The sequence below is a fragment of the Phalacrocorax aristotelis genome, chromosome 1 (genome assembly GCF_949628215.1).
Source record: "Phalacrocorax aristotelis chromosome 1, bGulAri2.1, whole genome shotgun sequence".
Lineage (NCBI taxonomy): Eukaryota > Metazoa > Chordata > Aves > Suliformes > Phalacrocoracidae > Phalacrocorax > Phalacrocorax aristotelis.
The window spans coordinates 10,015,031-10,037,082 of NC_134276.1; the positions used below are offsets into that span (position 1 = coordinate 10,015,031).

A 22,052-nucleotide genomic window follows, 5' to 3' on the forward strand; every position below is an offset into this window, starting at 1 on the left:
CCATTATGTACATGCTTCACCCTTTAGGTCTATGATATTACGTGTGCAGAGTGCAAAAGTCACACTGGTGCAAATGACACTATTGCCTTTAAGGATGACCCAGCAAGGTGATGAGGGAGGTGACGAGAGCTTTGGCAGCTACTGAAAGAACACAGGTACTTTTGGTGCTCCTACAAAGGTGAACATCAGATGCCTAATACTTGTTAGGAGAAGGCATTTCAATTTGCAAGAAAAAAATCACAGTGCTACCTTCAGGGGGTGGAATTTTTCGAAAAAACCCCCCCAAAACTTTCTTCTAATCCATGCTATAATAACAACTGAAAGATTTGAGAACTGGTCAACAAAAACTAGTAATTAGAGCATTTTTCCATTACTTTGATTTGCAGTCACTAGTTGATCAATAGAACCAAACCAAGTCGCAGGCAATCTTATTATTACTTGGACCATTTTAGAGAGCCATCTTCCAAAATTGAGTCTTTTCCACCACTTCTTACAGTAGAGTACCTAAAATGTGACACTTTTCTCTAGGTGTTGGCCTGTTTTGTTAACAAAACATGAGGAATATTTACTTAAGCAAGTTTTAAAAGGCTTAATTTTGAAAATCTGCAATGATCTTCTCTGTCCTGCATTCTAGCCATGCAATTTGCATTAATTTAAGTCTGTACTAGCTAGTCTCCTAACGATTTTTTACATTATTCTGAGATCAGTTATACCATTGATTGTTTTGAACTCTCCTGAGTGTGACACTGCAGACATAGCCTCACTGACTCTCCTGTAAGTCTACCCACAGGATGAAGCTCTCAAAGACATCAAGAATGGTTGCACAGTCACATCTTATGCTCAGACTTATCTTTTCAACATGCTGAGTGTCTGCACTTCCTCCTGGCTTTCATTTTAAGTGTACAGTTCCTTCCCAATCCTTGATCCGAGAAGTCCTTGGTTAAATTTTTTCAGTCTCACTGGGATCATATATGTTTAGCTAAATGTGTAGCATAGTTACCTGTGACGACTAGGGGCTGGATGTAATAACACAATCTTATGCCCTGTCCTAAATCAGGCAGGTTGTAGACTGGTTTTGGCTGAGAAGGGGTTAATTCTCTTCACTGTAGCGCCTGGAGCAGTCGGGGGCCTTTCCAGCTGCCCGCGCTCTGCCACGTGGGCAGGAGGCCGGGGGGGCGGGGCCACGGCTGGGGCAGCTGACCCCGGCTGGCCAATGGGATGCTCACGCCGCACCACGTGACGCCACGACCAGCACATTCGCGGGGGCAGCTGGCGCGTGGTGGGGTGGTTGTGGCTCGGGGACTGGTCCCCGAGCGGCTGCGTCACATGGGGTTGGTTCATTCCCCACCCCCGGTTTCGCCTCTCTCATTATTCTCATTTTTATGGCATTGTTTTTGTTGTTGCTGTTGTTATTGTTTTATTTTGATTATTAAACTGTTCTTATCTCAACCCACGAGCGTTACCCTTCTGATCCTCTCTCCTGTCCCACCGGTGGGGGAGCAAGTGTGCGGCTGTGTGGGGCTGAGCTGCCGGCTAAACCACAACAAAAAGAGAAGAGAAAGTTTGTCGTGTCCTCTTACATACACCTTTCTTCCCTGTCTCTCACCGAATTCTTCCTCCCTTTGTTCCTCCTCTCCTGTCCCAGCTTAACATATTGACAAGCCAGCTACTGGAATCTCAGTATAAATGCCCTCTAACACCTTTATAATACCTCTTATGACAAGCCAGTTACCAATTCACAAGGACAGAAGGATGCATTTCAAGGGAAATTTTCCCTTTGAAATATTTAGATGCGTGTCATTGTTGTTCTTAAGCAGTATGGTGAGTAAAAGGTAATGCCAGAAAACTGTGAGCAAGAATGGGCGTATGGTCTGAAGCCCATTCAAACTGGTTATACAGCCAAGTTTCCTTTTTTCCAGGATACACTATTAGGGAGGTGGAAAGAGAGAAAGGGAAATTTTATAATAATATTTTAATATCTGGGGCTCTGAAAGCAAAGGAAAATAATTTGTATTGAAGGTCTCGGTGAATTAAAATGTGACTGGTGTCAGTCACATTCTGTAGACTGACACTACGGCACAGGGAGCACTGGCCTTGTTTTTTGAAGCTGTCCCATCCCCTGAAGCTCTTACTGCTTTAGCACTTTGAAGATGATGCCAAAGTCACACACTGCAGTTTTGTCAGGTTTGACTTTAAAAGTCAGGTCTTGTGTTCTTCTTTCCTTACTCCTCATTACAAAATATTCCACAGCAAATAACAGCAAAGTCACTCTGCTGAATTCCAAGGGTCTTGAAAAATCAAATTTCTGCTCTTTCAGAGTTTGACAGGTCTGTACCTACAAGGCCACAGCAGCATATAACTGAAGTCTGAGATTTTACTGGTTTGTTTATCCCAACTACCTTTTACCCAGCAGCTTCAGACCACTCTGAACCTCTGATAAAACCAGGTCAAAGTGCATGCAGTCAACTCAATTAAGAACAGCGTAAAACTGATGGTAATTGCTTTTCATGGGATAAGGATTTTTTATATCACTTTTGTGGATTTTTTTTAAAATCAAAGTTCATAAGAATAAACAGAAATGTGATTAGAAAGCAACCAGAGAACGGGAGAACAGCATAGCCTCATCAGTTATGAAGTACACAGCATCGTGGTCCAGAAGCCTAGCTGTTGACCAAAAAGTCTATCCATAGTGACATTCTCCTGCATTTGGATATTTTGCAGTCATGTTTCTGTAATTACCTGTAGCACTTCTGTATTCATTGAGACACAAATCTCAGTTCCATCTTTCACCACACGGACATTTGTGAGCCCTACAATTTCAAACTGAAAAATCTGCCTAGTTTTATGCAAAATTCAGGGGCGTCTGGAGCACCTTCCATGTGATGAATAGCTCCTCATCACCTTGCAATAATTTAAAAAATAATTTTAAATATAAATAAAAAAATAAAAACATATATATATAAAAAATTAAGTCAGTTTATTAAAACTGCCAACAGCATTTAAAAGGATTTGAGACCCACTAAAATCTGACCTGTTTTCAAGCTCTTTAAATTTGGAAATGCTGTCTTAAGTAGTTCTTCAGTGCCTTGTAAAAAGAAAAGACATTTAGGGCTTTTCTAAAAGTCATAAAGAAATGTAACGTAGGCCATGTAAAGGACATGTAAAGAGAAAAGGCATAATGTATAAAATTGTGATGAGCAACAAGATGGCACAAAATTGAAATGTCCAATATTTCAGTTCTATCTGTGGCTTATTAATGGCCAAAGTTTCTGAAGTTAAGGAAGGCTCTTCTCTTGAAGAGCCAGTGCTACAAATATCCTCTGTCAGATTAAAAGCAGAGAAAAGAAAACAAAGATGAGTTAATGTTGAGCTAAAGGTTCCAGAATTACTGCAACAGAAGCCTGGAACATATATATCTTGCTGATACAAACAGACAAGCTTTCTGACCAGCTTGAACTTCCGTGATTCTCAGTCCATTAAGCCTCAAGGAGTTTAATTCTGTATTTTCACCATGGTTTCCTTCCCTCCTTATCAGCCATCTGAAAGACTAATTAGAGCCCAGCATTTACAGAGCTACTAAAAAAAATTAAAGGCTAGTAAAAACCTAGAAAATTTAAAATTATATAAAACACCTTGCTGTTTATATTTATTTAAGGGAAATAGAGAAGCTTTTACAGAAAGGCAACTGGCCTTTTCATTTTCTAGGGAGGTGAATAAACCACAGTCATCCTTCTGTTCAACATTTTCTTTTGTAGGATTTTAGGTTTTTTAAGCAGAGAGGAAAAAATGAGGAAATCAACTAATCATTACACAGGTCAGCAGTGAACCTTCCAGTCCCTCTGGACCTGCAGAATAGTCCTCCTTTCTTTGAAGAGTGTCTCTGTACACCCTGCTTTCCCTCCTAACCTGCATTTTCTTCCTAAGAAGTAGTTAGCCCCTTCTCTTTCTCGAGCTGTGTGCTTACCAGCTGGAAATCATCCTCCCTCTCCGATTCTGGGATCAGCACATCCTTCCCCTGCTAGAACTCTATGTGCTTTCTTATGTCTTAAAAATATCCCACCTACTATGATCAAATTAGCTTGAACAGATTTATTTCTAACTAGACCTCCCTCATTTACACTATAATCACACATATTGCATGATTTATGGTGTATACCCATGTATCAACCAATGAAGAAACAGAGTGAAAGGCAGTTCTTGTCCAAAGTTGGAAGATGAATGATGGGAAGGAAAAAGCATCACTTGCTTTGTTTCAAAACAGAGAAGAGAGATGCTGAGGACCGTATTTAGACAGCATTTTGTATGTCTAACTTGACAAGACAGCAGTGAGTGGCCCAGACTACTTATTAGCTACGCTGCCAGACTGGGTTCCCCAGACAAGTAGTGAAGAGAAGCGGACACAACACCAAAGTTAAGCAGTCTCGATGCTCAATACTGAGTTAGAAATCCTTCTGTAGGTTATACAGCACCTCCCTGGCAGACCTGGGGGTTAGCTACATTGCTGGAGTTCAAAACCAATGTCTTAAGAACCTTTTTTTTTTTTCTGAGGTACTTACTATACTTGAAGACAATTTCTGTCATGACAGTAGAGTTCATTCCACATCCTGACACTTTCAAAGTGCAACAGTAAAAACGGGTTTAGAAACAACAGAAAACGGTAACTTTAAGTTTTAAAAAAATCTTTATAAATACGTGCTCTGAAGTAAATGTTATTTATGCAGATTTTTTAGGACTGAGTTCTACAATTGCTCCCTTTGGCCATGAAGGGCCGTACTTTGCTGTTTGAACTCCCCATGAGCCAATGCAGGGAGGCTCAACTACCATTTCCTTCGCTAGAGGTGCACTCTCCTCTTTCACAACATGCCAGAAGAAATGTTGAGGCATCAGTTTATCCCTTTCTGGTTTCAAGGTAAAGTTGTGACACTTGATCTAAGAAGTCCACAAAAAAAAAAAGACTCAAACTATGCAAGGGGGGGTTCAATTGACTCTCTCTCCATAACTTGTAATCTGATACAGAAACTAGAGAAAGCCTAACCTTTCAAAAGCTACACGGGATTTTAACACTGAAATGTAGCTACTATCCAGCTGTGCAATTACTGCAATACTATCCAGCACTGCAGAGTTCCAGAGGGTATGCCTCTAAAAAGCTGAGCAAAGGCACAATTCATCAGGCTGTAGTGATTCACAGCCAAGGGTCCCCCTACCCTAATATCTTGCTTCACACGCAGACGTCTATGGAAGAATCAGCACAGGGCAAGACCCTCCTGCTGTCACTTTCCCAGCCTGCAACCACTTCTATCTCAGCGATCTCCTGAGCCTAAGGTGGTTTGTCTGTTAAGAAATCCCTTGACTTCTCTTTAAAGAGTATTTGTCCAGCCCCTCATGCAAACCTCCTAATTTATCCCCTCCTCCGACAAAGAGTTCCATGTGTCTCTCTCCTACTACATGAAGATCCGTCGGTTTACGTCTGCTCTGAAATAGTGTCTTACTGACTGCATTTGATGGCCAAAAGTTCTGAATCTGGCAGAAACTGAATCATCAGGCCCTACCCACTTACTCTTCCAGTGTTATGTGTGATTTTGTAGATCACTTCTATATTCCTCTAAATCATCTCTTTTTCAGGCTAAAGAGCCCCTGCATACTCAGTCATCCCATTTGGAAGCTTTTCCGTGCTTTTGATCATCTTTGTCATTCCTTCCTGAACCCTGCCCAGTCTCCTGTCTGAGAGATGAGGACTAGACCTGCACAGTCCTGGGAGCACCACAGAAATACCCAGCTGCACAGTGATGTCCTCTGCTTTACTCTCTACTCTCCTAATAATTTTTCTCTTCATGCTGCTGAGCGCTGAGCTGATGTTTTCATAGAAACAATTATCATGACTCCAAAGTGTTGTTCTTGGGCTGTCATGGTCACATCACTCCAGCCACGTGTATTAGTTTGTCACCGAATGTATCAAACATCAGTATGTACCCACATGCATATACGCACTGTTTTTAGCCAGGTCTATAAATAGGTTTGTGAGTGTAATGTATTTTATACATCTGAAAAAGCTACAAGAACATTTCATTAATGGAATTAACCCCATCCAAGGCTAAAGTTTTGTATCATAACAAAACCACCACAAGTCACTGGGAACTTATTCTTGGGTTTTTGTCTCTTCGCATTTGGTCTCTGGTTAGACTGTAAGCATAGGATCATTTCACCCTCTTGCTAATACCGACACAGCTTCATTATTACATTTGAATATGCAAATAAATTACTGTATAATAACTTTGCAGAATCACAGAATAGTAGCGGGTAGAAGGGATCTCTGGAGATTGTCTAGTCCAATCCTACTGACCTGAGCAGAGTCAACGAAAGCAGGTTGCTCACAGCCATGTTCAGTTGGGTTTTTAATATCTCCAGGGATCGAGACCCCATAACCTACCTGAGCAATCTGTTCCCGTTCCTGACCACCCTGACAGTGGAAAAGCTTTTTCTTACATTTAAAAAGAATTTCCTGTATTTCAGTTTGTGCCAATTGCCTCTTGTCCTGTCACTAGGCACCGCTGAGAAGGGCATGGCTCCATTTGCTTTACTCCCTCCCAGGTAAAAGTAGACAGGACAAAAGAACAATTACATGCCATGAGACTTGGATTTAAGATTTAATGAACCTTTCCCTGTGCAGCATAAAGGGCAATTTAAGGCTTATAAGATTATATTTTATCTTCAGCCACTGTTGTTGAGGTGGGTGATGCACAAAATACTTTGCATACCCAAAACACACAACAGGCCAGGCTTAGAATCATAGAATCATACGATCATCAAGTCCAACCATCAACCCAACACCCCAGGCCTCCTGAACCATGTCCTGAAGTGCCACATCTACATGTTTTTTGAACACACCCAGGGATGGTGACTCCACCACATCCCTGGGCAGCCTCTTCCAATGCCTGACCACTCTTGCAGTAAAGAAATTTTTCCAAATATCCAACCTAAACCTCCTTTGATGCAGCTTGAGGCCATTTCCTCTCATTCTATCACTAGTGACGCGAGAAGAGACCAACCCCCACCTCGCTACAACCTCCTTTCAGGTAGTTGTAGAGAGCAATAAGGTCTCCCCTCAGCCTCCTCTTCTCCAGGCTAAACAACCCCAGCTCCCTCAGCTGCTCCTCATAAGACTTGCTCTGCAGACCCTTCCCCAGCTTCGTTGCCCTTGTACAAAACATTCCTACTTTGTTGCTTCTTGTACAAAGCACTCCTACTCCATTAAAACAGAATAGGAGGGAAGCACTAGCAGATTTTAGCCTAGCAAAGGACATATCACAGCTAAGTATGTCCCTGTTCTTTGTCCCAACTCCTTTCTTAAGTCACCCTAAATTTCACTAACTGTTATAAGCAGCAAGTCTTCTTACAGGAAAAAAAATTGGATATCAATATTCTGTGCTGTCTCCATTGATTGCCACCTTTGGATAAAACTTTGGATAAAACTGCAAACCCACGTCTGTTTGAGGAGCAGCGGATTAGGAGGCAACTGTCCCCAGAGCTGATAAACGCGCAGTCAGGGCACTGCCCTGCCATAAGCTTGGTACGTGCTGGGCAGGTTGGATGCTGGCTTCTCTTAGTTGGGGCAGGGATGGGAGGGGAAGGGAAAATGCTAAAGAAAAAAGAGTTTTCAAAAGAGAACAGGAGTTTCCATGTTAATACACTCCCACTCCCTGCTGTCATATAAGGTAGAGCTGAGATTGCCCAGCCCTCTTCCCTCCAACTGCAGCTGTGAATGATGTTACTAATCACTGAGGCTTAACTGATGTTAGCAAGGTCATTAAGTGTAACGTTCACTTCCTCACAGCTAAGCTGTATGAACACCTACATTGAAGGTGCTAAGTTGTTCCCAGGGTCTGTGCTGAGGGCCAGAAGAAAAGCTGAAATATGCTGAATACTTAGAGACAGTGTTCAAACAAAACAGCGCCGGTGTGTACCCTGTGGGGGAAATGCCGGCCCAGCCAACCACTTAGCTAAACTCAAATGCTAGAAATAATAACAAGGCTCTAAATAAGAAACGAAAGAAGAAAGAGGGTATTAAGGGACTCGATATATAACAATAGTTTCTCCTGTGTTTTCAGCTGCCTGTATCTTTCAGAGAACACATACAAGTTCTTCTCTAAAAGCACTCCTAGCACTAGTCGCACTGAAGCATAACACAGGATAAAGTGATCAGAGCTCAGCTGGATCCTATTTTCTATATAAATATTGCTAGTCAACTGGGGATGATCCACGGGGAAGAAATGCACATTTATTCCAAAGATCTAATCACATCTGAGGTTCAATATCTTATAACATCTCTCAAAGGGCAGTATCAAAACCTTAGCAGGAAACCATTTGAATGACTGGCAAATGAAATGAGCCATTAGATATTGTTTTTCTTTTTTTTTTTTTTCTGGATAGGAGATAAAACATAATACACACAAGTGTATCAAGAAATGTATCAAAAGTTTGGTTTAATTTCACCCTGCTGTGAGCCATTCTGTTATTTCTGCTTACACCTGAATTAGACAAGTCATTCCTGAGAACTTAAGCCAGCCCACTCCCTGAATATAAACTACTATATATAACCTGGTCTGGGTACTTTTTGCTTACTCTTAATTAATAATTTCTTAAAAATACATGTATTTGCCATCTTAGCACTAGCTTTTGTGTAGACTCTCCCTAAAATACGCTGCGGGATTTTCTACTGGATTGTCGTCTCCATCTTTCAATCATTATCATGTTATGAATGTAATGAAATACTAAATAGACATGTTTTTCTATGACAGAAAGTCTGTTGCTACTCAAGTCAACAGAATAAGTATTCCCAGCCTTGAATGGGAGAGAAAAGCTTGAAAATGTTGCCATGTAACACTATGTTGATAACTATTTTCTACAACAAAGAACCAGTGGTTTAACATGATTTAGGTCACACAGTTCCTCACATCGTTGTAAGGAAATGGTTTGGCATGTAGTTTTCTGAAAAAGTGATTTTTCCAATTCTTATAACTAGATAAATTATAACTTATTATTATTATAAATTATTAGATACCTACCTTTTGATTCTGTTAGTTACCTTCACAATTACAGTGATACAGAACAGCACAGAAGTGATAAAAACCTCTTCATGCAGAAATGGCACATGCTGGTACATGTATGTTGAGAAGTGTGGGAGACTTTTAAAGAAATCTTATTTCTAAACAATGAAATACTGCTTGATTTGGAAACTGCAGTGAGAAAATTTCATTTGCCATGCTTGTTAATAATGGGGCACAATTAGCATAATCCCCTCAACCCATTAAAAAATGCAAAGATCAAGTAACAGAAAAAATAAAAATATCTTCCTTTAGTTATAAATTTTGTCTTTTTGAAACCAGTCACAGCTAAGCTCAAGATCAAGAGACGCTCAGCTGACACAGTGTAAGCGAAATCCTTGAGGGAAAGCCCTGTGCTGTCAGGCTGGCACCAGCCACTTGGCAAAGCACAGCGAAGCATCACGGCTTCGTCTTTGAAAATGTGCGTGGGTGTCTGTGGCATTTTCCTTGCGGAAATGGCAGTTACAGTGTGCTTAATGAATAAGGGAATATGTTAAATTTATGGGAAGAGCCCTTAAAACTGCTTGTCGGAATGAAGAGCACAAACTGCCCACTGATTTATTTTCAATTCACATAACATGAGGAGGCTTCGCAGAGGCTGTAGGTGTGCTAGTTATCGTCGACAGTACAGTAAAATCATCACAGCAGCCATTTCAGCAAAACTCAAAATAGCCAATAATCTCTGAAACTCCTCCTCTCCCTGAAATCCCCCTTCAACAGTGAAAAATATGTCATCAGCCCTCAGTAAAAGGCACCCTCCATGGAGCCCCTCCTTGTCCAACACACAGAAAACCACAAAAACACCTATCTGGATCGACAGACTTTCCAGGCTCCCCCCTCAGCAGAGAAGTATTCTCTCCTACTCATGATCATGGTATTTACTACAGCATAAGTTAAAATTTTCTGGTTCCAGGTAAGTCACAAAGCAAAGCAGTCATCCACTGTTTATCAGCTTCTACATACAGAACAGGGTCCCTTCAAATTACTGAAAACAGAGTGATGCTTTGGGTAAAGCATTGTCCAGATATTACTCTCTATAGATGGCCAAACATTTTCAGTCAAAATGTTGTTTAAATCGGATATTGAGATTTTAAGAGAAAAAATTATTAAAATGCAAAAAACACCCCAAAAGCTGAAAGTTTAGGGATGCGTATGGGCATGTATATATAAATAAAATGCAGCACTTCATGCAAGTCACAGTGGAATTTTCTCACATGCCCATCTCTTTTCGCAGCTAGAGCTGCCAGCTGGACTGTATCTGCCATGATGCAAGTGCTTGCTATCTCCAGGAGAGAGTGAAACCATGGCATATTACAGCAAATATACCCTAAACTGGGAACCCAGCCAAAAGAAGATACAGAAAGCTGTGGAGAGAGAAAAAAAATCTAAGAGGCAGTGGGGAGAGTATTTACAAGTGATATGTTTTGCTTTCAGACAGTATTTTTGACCATATGAATTTTTTGAGAAACAATATTTCTCATGGAAAAGGTAAATCAACTTTTAAAAAAATAAGGGGGGGGGCACCTTCTATTCATTTACTAGGCAATGTTGTTGCTCATCTTTCTCAAGGGAAAAATTGCTTAGAAAAGTAACAGGGAATGTTATTTTATTTCCTGCTCTTTGCTTTGATTTTGCTGCCTCTTTGTCAAACCTGCTGAAGGCGCTGCACGCCTGAAAGACAACCTGGTTTTTTCCAGCTGTTTCAGCTGATCTAATAAAAGATATTACCCCTCCCTACAAAACTTGCCTCTCATGGAATATTATTCCATTATAGTGTACTTTGGTCTAATCTGCTACAAATGTCACAAACTATATAAATAAGAAGTATCATGATATCATTTTTGAAAAAAGCTCTGTCACTTTATTCCCATTCTGAGCAAAATGCACCTTAAATAAAGAAGGAAAACAGGAAGAACAAGAACATGCCTGAGCTGCAGAAATGCGGGTTATAATGTCAGTGAAACAAAATACACGCTGCACCCTGCCCATCAGCTGCTGCACTTCATACCACAGCACCGTTTATTGCTGTCACTCTACTCCGCGCACCACGACGGGCAAGGCTGCAATCCCATTCACATGTTGGAAAGTGATTTCCAGCTTATGAATTCCCTCCTACAGTTCCTTCGCACAGCGCTTTAGTTAATAGTCAGATAATCGAGCCATTTGTGTCATTAAGAAATGCCACGTTCAGCACGCAGCAACCACCATTTCAACCTTTACACAATCACAGACTCACAGAATGGCAGGGGTTGGGAGGGACCTCTGGAGATCATCCCGTCCCACCCCCCTGCTTGAGCAGGCACACCCAGAGCAGGGGGCACAGGAACGCGTCCAGGCGGGGTGTGAATGTCTCCAGGGAAGGGACTCCACTCAATTTCACTCAAAATTCACACACGGGCAATTAATTTCCTTGGAGCACCTTAAGCTTTATAGAGCATTTCTGCCTTGTTGCCTTTTGAAATTTCAAAGCCTGATAAAAAGAAGAAAATTTGGTTTTAATTGCAAATTAATTTAGTGGACTGACATGCACAAAAGGATGCCTTTATATTAAAAAATGGATCTCACTGGTGGTCTGACTCCATTCCCATTAGGAACTTTGCCTCCACATCTGTGTTCTGCACCAGGGTGTCCACTTTTTTGAGGCATGGGACCACGAGGTTCGTAGTTCAGTACAGAGCTATGATTACCGTGTCATTTCGTGTGTGGTTTAAGTTCATATAAAAAGCATAGCCATAAACATTTTAAAATAAACTTTTCTAATCTGTTTATAGCAGATACTGAAATAACTATATTGACAAGGTTTCTTTTGGAAACTTGCTGTTGGCCCAGTGCATGTTTTGAGGTTTGGTTTGGTTTGTTTCTTTAAAGGAAGAAGTAATACTTTTGCGGCTGTCACATACTCTTCTTTTTTTTACAGGAATCCTATTTTTTGCAGTTGATAACCACATAGTTGGTTGGTGGCAGATTTTTATTAATAATATTTATGATTTAATGGGACAGATCTCCAGAGGAGGGCTGGGGCAGAGAAGAGCTGTGGCTGCAAGGTGCCCTCAAAAATTCTTGGATCACAGACTGGCTATATTTCCTTATGGTAAAACCCAAATTCTCCAGCTAGTGCTTGATGGATCAGAGAAACAATGCATGTACGAAAGCCAAAAGACTGGATGGAGCAACAGGAAGGTGTGTGTGGCACATGAATGCAAAGCTGCGTTACAACGGGCTGTAGGGAATTCATGCTAAATTTTGGAGTGTAGGATTTGCTTCACATGAACAAGGCCAGCACTGATTTTAATTCATCTTGGAATAAAAAAAAGTTTTGGAACAGAGAGTTGCTGTTTCAAGGAATTCTGAAGGTTGGGGGAAGGAAATGCAGCTGGTGAAAAGTGGGATAAATATACTTATGGAATGAAGGAGAAAAAATAATGCAATAAAGGAGATGGGAAACCCAAACTAGTACTTCAATACTAATATCACGCCAACAAGGAGCTATAAAATATTTGCTGTATAAATAGGGTGAAAATGTCATTTGATCATGTTATTTGATCATGATGACATTTGCAATGTTGTGGGAGTTTTAATTAACTCCCACAGATTTAACTGCTGAGCACAGAAAAACTTCTGAGCAAGTGACGGCCCCTCTTCCTTCTGATCCTAGCTTAGACAAGGCAACTCTAGAAATAAGCAGACAGGTAGGCAAGACCAAGGAATAAGGAGCAACACAAGGTAGCCTTCTGAAAAGCCCAGCAACGACCACTGCTGGTGGTCTTTATGGCAAAAGAGAGCTACACTTTAAATCATATCACAGCCGAAATCAATGATGAGACCTCTACTGAAAAGCAGGCCCACTTTTGTATTTAAAAGGGATGTTAGAAATGGAGAGGGTGCAGAAAGCAAAGAGCCAAACAAATGCAAGGTCTCAAAAACTTGAACTTAGTACAACAGATCAACCAAACCGAAGGCTCAAAGGTGCCATGCTCATTTTCTCTAAGTATTTGCGCAGAGGCAACAACTGAAATGCACACGCGTTTTCCAGTGGTGGTTCTTGCCCTGAAATGGAAGAGGAAAGGGGAAAGGAAAAGAAAAACCCAAAACAGGAAAAGCACTGAATTATGACATCATGACAAATTTGATCTTCATTTTCACAAACAGCACAGAAAGAGCCCATGGACATCCAAAGGTTGAAGCTAAAAACTCTGCAGACTATTTCAACTCCAAGTTTAGGTTTTGGCTTATGTTCACTTCTGTGTAGAAATTACTCTAAAAAATTCTAAAGCCTCTCGCAAGAGTTGGGAGTGCGTAAAGATAACTGTCCCTTCTGATCGTAAAGGTTATAAATATCAATAGGTCCTACAGAAGTTTTTTCTATTTTTTTTAATGTTCCAAATTTGAAATCTATTTTTCCTAATTAACTACAGCATTTTCACAATCTGTTAGAAAAGGATCCCAAAAAGAAACCTTTCAAATCTCCTTTTAAGATATTTTAACTAGCAAGTATTAGTTAAACGTGGTAACTCATAATTCCAAGTCTGAAGTGCGTCTGCTTTTTCCTTCTGACCCTGAGGGAGACGTTTCAATGAACTGGGAACAAACCAAGAATTTTGGTAAGGATTCTTCAGGAGAACTTGAGTGGCACCTAGGGGACTCCACTGTTGCCCCCAGGGACGTGCAGGCATGCATGAAGAGCTGACATTTTGATGTGAACTTTCCTGTTTTTCTAGAAACCGTTACACACCTGAGCTTGTTAAAGGTGCTCACACAAAGGAACCATGAAGTCCAGCCAGACATCGTATATTCATTGCTTGAGGCAGCTGTGTACCTCTGCACAGAAACAACCACGAGAATGGGACTTCCCTAGGCACCCCTAAGCAAAGATTAACAGAAAAATAGTGAAACATGGGCAACTCCAGGACAGCAACTTTGCCTTCTTAAATAGGCAAACACAGCTTATAAATAGTGATTACAAAACCAGAAATTTGCCTGGCAGCCGACTCAAATACATGCCGTAGAGCTTTCCTATCTTGTGACTGTATTTTCAAAGTAGAGAGTAGCTTTTTGGTTTTTTTCACTACATTCATTTAGATCCCATAAGCTGCTACACGTTAATGTGCTCCACAGGGTTCCTTCCTGTAGTTCGTAAGGGTGCTTAAAACATCCGAGGCACGGCAAGGAATCCTTCAACCTTGTGTTCTTCGATCAGTTCTTCACTACAGCAACATCCACACATCCTGGGCATATTATATCAAAGGATAAAAATAATTTACATCATTCAGCCATGCCATTTTCTATAATCATTGCATGACTGAAAAAAGCCTAGGATATGCAAAAGGTGGAAGTTTACAAATAGCAGGACGCATGAAGAAAGGACTTCAGAGCAGGAGAAAATTTCCTTCGAGGCAACTTTCTCACCTACAAACTTTTTTTTCCCTGTAGAGGTAAAGCTCATTAACTGTTCAAACCTGAGTTGACTCGAGTTATACTGTTTTTGGTACTAAGTCAGCTGGAGTTCAGCTAATGTAAAACAGTCCAGGTCTGGAGCCAAAAATTCAGATGAGTTCACCTTCAGCATTAGTTCTTTAGTCAGAGCAAAAGGGCTTTCAGCATTGAGCCAGTAAACTACTCTGTTGTTCTTTTTCTCCGTTCTCTTAATCCTGTATTTTATCGAGCTTTTTTGCAGTCATAAATAAAATAATTAACAAACATTAACGGCAATGAAGAATAAAACTTGTATTCCTTACGGCACACTTCGGCTAATTATATTGTTAAGGCATTTTAAACTCCCAGTAATGTAACAGTATTACTTTTACTACTAATGTCAAATTATATAAAAATAAACACAGTTAAGCATTTTTAGCACTCAATTCTGCTACCTCCCTCAGAAGTGTAAGTAGCATTCACTGACAATATAAGAATCGGTAGTCATAAAATCTAAGAGGGGAAAATAACATCTATCCCATCTCTGTCTTCTGCTTCCAAAACCACATGTTGATTTTGCTGGAACAACTGACAGTACCACACCATTAACACCCTTACACCCTGCCAGGAATCTCATGGAATAACTGAACACCTCAAAATACATGTTACTATGGAATGAAAAGGACCCAAATCAAACAGAGCTTGAGGTAATAGCAAAAGAGTTGACCATCTGTTCATCACCAGTGACTAGGTATTTTTACAGAAACTCAGTAGCAGTTATAGTGATCCTGGGACAACCTTGTCACATCCTGCGGTCAGACTTCGTAGTCGTCTTATTCCTTTTTGCCATCTTCTGCTTCACACATTCCTCCAGTCTCAGTCAAGACCTACTACGAATATAGCAGATACTGACTGAATGATCCACTACTTCAATAACTCTAAAAATGTCCCCGGGGTTACTGAAAATAAAACATTGCTTCCTTGCTAGCTCCTATGCTTGCTGATAAATTCCAGCTAAGCACAGCAATGCGTAGTGAGCCCTGGGGTGCTTCAGGCATTCTCTAAACCAGGAGCTGCGAGGGCTTAACAAGGCCACGTAGATACTCCAAACAATTTGACAAACCCTTGCAGCCCAGCAAGTTCAGATCATTCTTCCTTCAGAGCCACTCAAAAGGTATGTTTATTTTCTTCTGGAAAGTATGCAAAAAATCCTTAGTCAGACTCCAAACAACTGCCTTAAAACTTTTGTCTGTTTAAAAATAAGAAATTTGAGTTGTGTACTCTCTTCTGTCTCAGGTTTTAGTCCATAGGGAGTTAAACAAGATGCTTTTATACATTTGCCATGTTCTAGAAAATTGTTGTTTTTAACTGAAAAGTCTCTTATTTTCCCCCACTGAAACTTCCTGCTCCAAATCTGGACCTCCCAGAAAAAAGACTGACAATATCTGACAAAAATTCACATCATACCATGTCAGATTCAAAATAAGGTAGTCAGTACTAAAATGACTTAGTGACCATGTATATCCTTATCTCTAGCAGGAAGAATTAAGCAAGATACCTATTTTCTGACATTTTCTGATTTCTGTGTTTACGAGGGTGATGCAGATCAGTACCCCATGATCTGTCTGTTCTGGCTCCAGCTGCAGAGCTCCTGCACACATCAACACCTCCTGCTGCCATGCCATTTAGTAACCTATAGGACAGAAGTCTCAGGTTCAACGGGTGGTATTAAAGTGCTCTTATGGCATCCCCACCATAAATACCACGCTGCTCAGAATGGTAGCCAGGCCTGCTAAACATCTTTAGGATCATACGCAACTACACAGCAGCCACTACAAGATAAAAATTACTGTAGAGCACAGAACAGCAGCAGTGTTTTAAACACGGTCCCACATCAATTTGTACCAGCAACACACTGCAACATAACAGCAATGTTTTATTGCCTGAAGGCGTGCTGTTCAACTTAACACCTCTGAGTGCTGTGTGTTTGTTTTCCGCAAAAACACGCTGCATGGCTTCAGAAGTCTGTTATTTCAGCATCATCAATATCACTTTCTGTCTTGCACCCTGAAGTTTGTCTAGTGAATGAGACACATTGTCTTGATACACTGCTGTGGTTTTTTTCACTGCTGTCAAGTGCTTGGACACGAGGCATGGCCCATGGCCTCTCTTTTTTCCTCCAGAGGTGCCAGATGAAATGTCAGCTTTAAAACTAAGCAAGCAGTAGCACTTGAAGCAGCAGCAAGGGCAGAGGAAGCATAAGGCTGAGAGATGACAACACTGAGGACAAACTAGACAGTAAGTGTGACAAAAAAACTTCCAAAAAACCCTTCTGTAAATACTAAGCCAACAATTTTTTCAAAGCTGAAGGAGAAATAGGTAACCAGAGAGATATGAGAGAAGCAGAATAAAAGAGGTGCTTAGAGGGGAAGCTAGGAACAAGATCAGTTTATTATCTAATCCATGGACCTCACAGCTCTGACCCATGCACAAGCCATCACAGGGACTTCAATGTTACCATAGGGCTTAAAGTTGCCATCCAGCAGCTCAGCTGCAATAACTGCCAGGCAGCTGCAGGGGAAGACACACCGACTTAGCTCTGAGCCACGGGGCTAACCCAACCTGCAGGGCTTCACGTCTGCAGTTACCACAGGTCAGCCACTGTAAGCCCATCACAACTGGGTGCCTAAGGTCTGACAGGCTAATTAAGCTGTGGTCTACAGCCACAGGTTTCACCTCTGTAATATGACAAAATAATTGCATTAATAGTACGAGCCACCACAATGCCACAAACATTTTGTTAATACAACAGGTGCTGACTTAAGTAGTCACACGTCAGCACAAGGATAGCAATTACATTATCACAAAACCATTCTTTAGGGAGGTCTATAATAGCTGTTCCAATATTCACAATACCCAGTGCACACAGCAGAAGATGGAAAAATCATGTTAGGAACCTTTACATGGGAAAAATCACAACTAATTGTCAGTTAACTAACCTAACTACCCCTGAGGTAGTGATGCATATATCTAGACTCTCTTTAAAATGAATGAAGAGAAAAAGGCATGCTTGGGGACTGGATCACCTCATCCTAAACTAGACACATAGACAGGTCAGAGGTCTACAAAGGGAGCCATGGGAAGTATTTGAGGTGAAACTATCTGCTACACAGGCATCTGAGGGCACATTACAGCAATACCAGTGCCTGTGTGTCTCTGTTTTCTGTGATGAACATGAAAGCAAAGCACAATACAGTTACTAATACCACCATAGCACAAATGAGAAATGAAAAAGCTCAGATTTGTATTGGTAATTTACCTAAAGAATGCTGCTGCCTACATAATGGGGGGAAATGCTGTGTCTTTATCCAAATCTACTTCTGAGAACGGCAGATTCTCAGCTCTTCTAAGCTGAGATAGCACCATTTGATTTCAGTGGAGCAAGAAATACATCACTTAGGGTCTGGATAACCATTTGGGTTGCCAGGGTCTCAGAGCTACCCTTTCTGAGGTTTCTTCCTCTCTTCCCTACTTTTTCTGTCCTATGTTTTTCACTATTCAAATCCTTGCTTTAAAAAACAATAGCACTATTGCCTGAAAATCTACTAAATATCTCACAGAATCACAGAATCCCAGGTTGGAAGGGACCTCAGGGATCATCTAGTCCAACCTTTCTAGGAAGAGCACAGTCTAGACAAGATGGCCCAGCACCCTGTCCAGACGACTCTTGAAGGCGTCCAACGTGGCCGAGTCAACCACTTCCCTGGGGAGATTATTCCAATGGGTGACTGCCCTCACTGTGAAAAATTTCCCTCCCATGTCCAGTCGGAATCTCTCCAAGAGCAACTTGTGTCCATTCCCGCTTGTCCTCTCCATGGGACTCTGTGTAAAAAGGGAACCTTCATCTTCTAAAAATATCTGCTCCTATGCAAAAAATTATTTCTAGAGTGACTGCCTTTTTCAGAAGCCGCTTCTTGTGGCTTCTTCTATCAGATATCTAACATGATATGCACTGGGATCTGGACAATAAATGACTTCCCATTAACAGCACCTTCTCATCAGGAGCTGATAAGTCTATCATCCCTTACCTATCATCCCTTACCTTTTCTTGTGACGTGCAACCTACAAAACAAAGTCACTAAGGCCATGAGGTATTTTATTAAATTTTCACAACATAAGACTCAGTGTCAGAGACTTGACCTGGAACATAACCGGCAGAATTGGTTTGCCTCCAGCGTGTATCCCCACTCAAGTCCTTACAGCGAATGGCAGGAAATTGTTCCTTCACCACATCTCCCAGGTGCAGGCAGCAGAAGCTGAAGCCAGCAAGAGGAGAAATGTCTCACACTAACCAGTTCTTTGCTGCATTTCACAGCATACCTGCACTCTTCTCATATCCTTTTAATTTAGGCTTGTAATTGAGTTCTCTGAAATAAATTGTCAACTCTCTTTGGTGTCAGGCATCAACCGTCAGGAATGTGAAAACGTGATACAAAAGAGAATTTGAATAAAGAGGATAAAGGCTGAGAGAATAGGTCATGAGAAGAGCGCAAATGACAGCACATGGCATAAAAACTCCTCCAGTTCAGTATCATGTCTGCAGAAGTGGCCATTAGAGCACGTTTAAGAAAGATTATAAGGAACGTGGCAAATATAATAATCCTTCCTCAAACAGTCAGCGGATTAGAGACCATTAATTGTCACAGGGCTTAAGGGACCAAACGAGAACAGAGCTCCATGGTACAGATGCAGCATAAAGGGTTGGGTAAACTGCCTGCTTCTCGACAGCACATTTGACCCCAGGAGAGATATCCCTGTTTAGCAAAACTAATATAAGAAATGGTCTCTGTAATGTGACAGCATCCTGAATCTCATACAGTCCTACCTATGCAGACCGGCCTCTCAATGGTGAATATAGGTACTGAGTTGGGAGAATAACATTTAAATGCTAACAGAAAGCTATTCACACTACAGAGGCAATCAGAAGACTTCAAAGATGTCACTTCTTTTGGAAAACTCATTTAGCTCATACTCCTCCACCCCACTTGTCCCAATAGCCTACTGCCCTCTCCCAGGTAGGACAATGCTTAACGCAGAAGAGCCATCATACCGGGGCAGACCAGAGGCTAATTCGGCCCCTAATCTGCCCCTGTCTGGCCAACATCCTATACTTCATGCAAAACAGAAAATCGGGGTGATTATGTGGCATAGGTGCATATGGCATTGATCTCCCAGTCTTTGCCTATTAAAGTTTCAGTGACTTCCACAGCCAAGTATGCAGCCGGACCAACAAGTTCAACAGATATTCCTGGATTTATTCTCCCTGAATTGGTCTAATCCCTTTTAGGTCAAGAAGCTCATTTGACTCAGTTCCACAAACACAGAAGCCAATACAAATTAACATGGAAAACGTTTCTTCATATGAAATGAACAAGATGGTGTTGTGTATTTTTCTTCCTTACAAGGAAATGCTATGCTAAGCAAGGAGAAAGTCAGCCGCCAAGGAATAATGACAACTATCACTTGAGTATACAACTGTCACAGGAACCAGCAAATTACCATTCTGCTCTGCGGGGAATCCTGGCTTACACCCCTGGTCTGGAGGACATTCAAAGAGCAATGGAAGAGCATGGAAGAACATGAAAGCAACCTGTAATCTCAGTGTACCATAGGCATTAATTAACCTGGCAGCCATCCAAATAGCTGGCATCAAAATCTGCTTATCTGGGAGCTGCACATTTCAGCATTTCTGCAGACACTACTACGCACAGAGGCACTCCACTGCACATGGGGCAGCAGGCTGCCAAGAAATAAGAAAAAGAGACAGAAATGGAGAACACTGAAAACTATTACATTACAGTAAGAAGATGTGTTAGTAGTCGGAAAAACATGTTATCTGGAGAAATGTACATCTGAATAAAGCAGGGGTTGCATCAAGAATGGAATAAAAACAACTTTGGGGGAACAAGCACGAACTATCTCTTGTGAGAATACACCAAAATCAAGGTTGTGCTGGTTTTGATGGGGTAGACTTAAATTTCTTCAGAGTAGCTAGTATGGGGCTGTGTTTTGGATTTGTGCTGAAAACAATGTTGATAACACAGGGATGTTTCCGTTACTGCTGAGCAGGGCTTACACAGAGTCAAGGCCTGGTCTGCTCCTCAGACAGCCCTGCCAGCGAGGGGCTGGGGGTGCACAAGAAGCTGGGAGGGGACACAGCCAGGACAGCTGACCCCAACTGACCCAAGGGATGTCCCACACCACATGACGTCATCGTCAGCATAGAAAAAAGCTGGGAGAAGAAGAAGGAAGGGGGGACATTCAGAAAGATGGCATTTGTCTTACCAAGTAACTGCTATGCATGATGGAGCCCTGCTTTCCTGGAGATGGCTGAACACCCGCCTGCCCATGGGAAGGAGTGAATTAATTCCTTGTTTTGCTTCGCTTGCATGCGGCTTTTGCTTTACCTTTTAAACTGTTTTTATCTCAACCTTTCTCACCTTTCTCACTTTTCCTCTTTTGATTCTCTCCCCTGTCCCACCAGGGGTAAGTGAGCAAGTGGCTGTTGCGGTGCTTGGTTGCTGGCTGGGGTTAAACCATGACAAGGTACAATCATGCTGAAGCCAGAAAGGGATGACAGTTCAAGTAAAGGTATTTGTCTCTGAAAAGGAATTATTTTTCTACATACCTGTCCAGTCTCCTACTACTTTAAGGTGGACCCCAAACGTTGCTTTGGTATCTGTAGGGCACTAAAAATATTAAATATATTAAGGACCACTTCTGAGTAACAAGAAAATAACAAAATACATTCAAAGTACAGTTGTTAAGACAGAACCTGGTGTAAATAGGTCTTTCCTGAGCAGCCGTATCAGAAGCTGTACCCTTTAAACAGCAAGTCTAGCATCAGTACAGTTCAGGAAGGTGAGCATGGCTAGTCTCTACTCAGCCTTAACCCTTTCTTCTGGTCGCAGAGGAGTCTGGGATGGCCTTGTCTGGCAGTGTGATTTGGAACAGCCTCTTCACTAAGCATTACTCAGCAGTGATACTAACTGAGGATACAACAGTACAGAAATACTCCCTCTGCTGTTGACGCTATCATCCAAAATCGGGAACTGCCCTATTGCTCCTAAATCAAGGCATTTAAGACACTTCTGGTTCTTGAATGTCAGGGCACATGTTTTCAAGCTGATCATTCTCACACAACTGTTGATTTCTTCTAAACAGAAACTGAGATTTTGCTGCATTTCACAAGAGCTTAGGGTTTGCAAAGGGAAAACGCCAGATAAGCATGGCACATCATAAAAACCACTTTGCAGCCACCATGTTCTCACTCTGCACCTATGCCCTCACCTTGGGGCTGCTTGTGACTATCAACATGGGAATGATGTTATTTACAGTCTTATCCACACCATGGTATCTAAAAACCTCCACTCAAGCCAAGCCAAAGGTCTAAGGAGCCCCCTCAGTTTCATTCCTTGTTAGGTACAGGGAGATTTCAAATGCACTGTCTGGACAGCTTTTGCAGGTACACCAAATGAT

At 41.5% G+C, this 22,052-nt stretch overlaps 1 protein-coding gene across 4 annotated transcripts in view; it reads right to left on the minus strand.

Moving 5' to 3' along the window:
- The window catches only part of NOX4 (NADPH oxidase 4), a 113,110-nt gene that overhangs the window by 40,323 nt on the left and 50,735 nt on the right, over positions 1-22,052 (minus strand). For all 4 annotated transcript variants that reach the window (XM_075080995.1, XM_075080988.1, XM_075081000.1 and 1 more), the window contains one exon: positions 21,202-21,262. In XM_075080995.1, the coding sequence (XP_074937096.1) occupies positions 21,202-21,262 (61 nt within the window). The remainder of the gene's footprint in view (positions 1-21,201; positions 21,263-22,052) is intronic.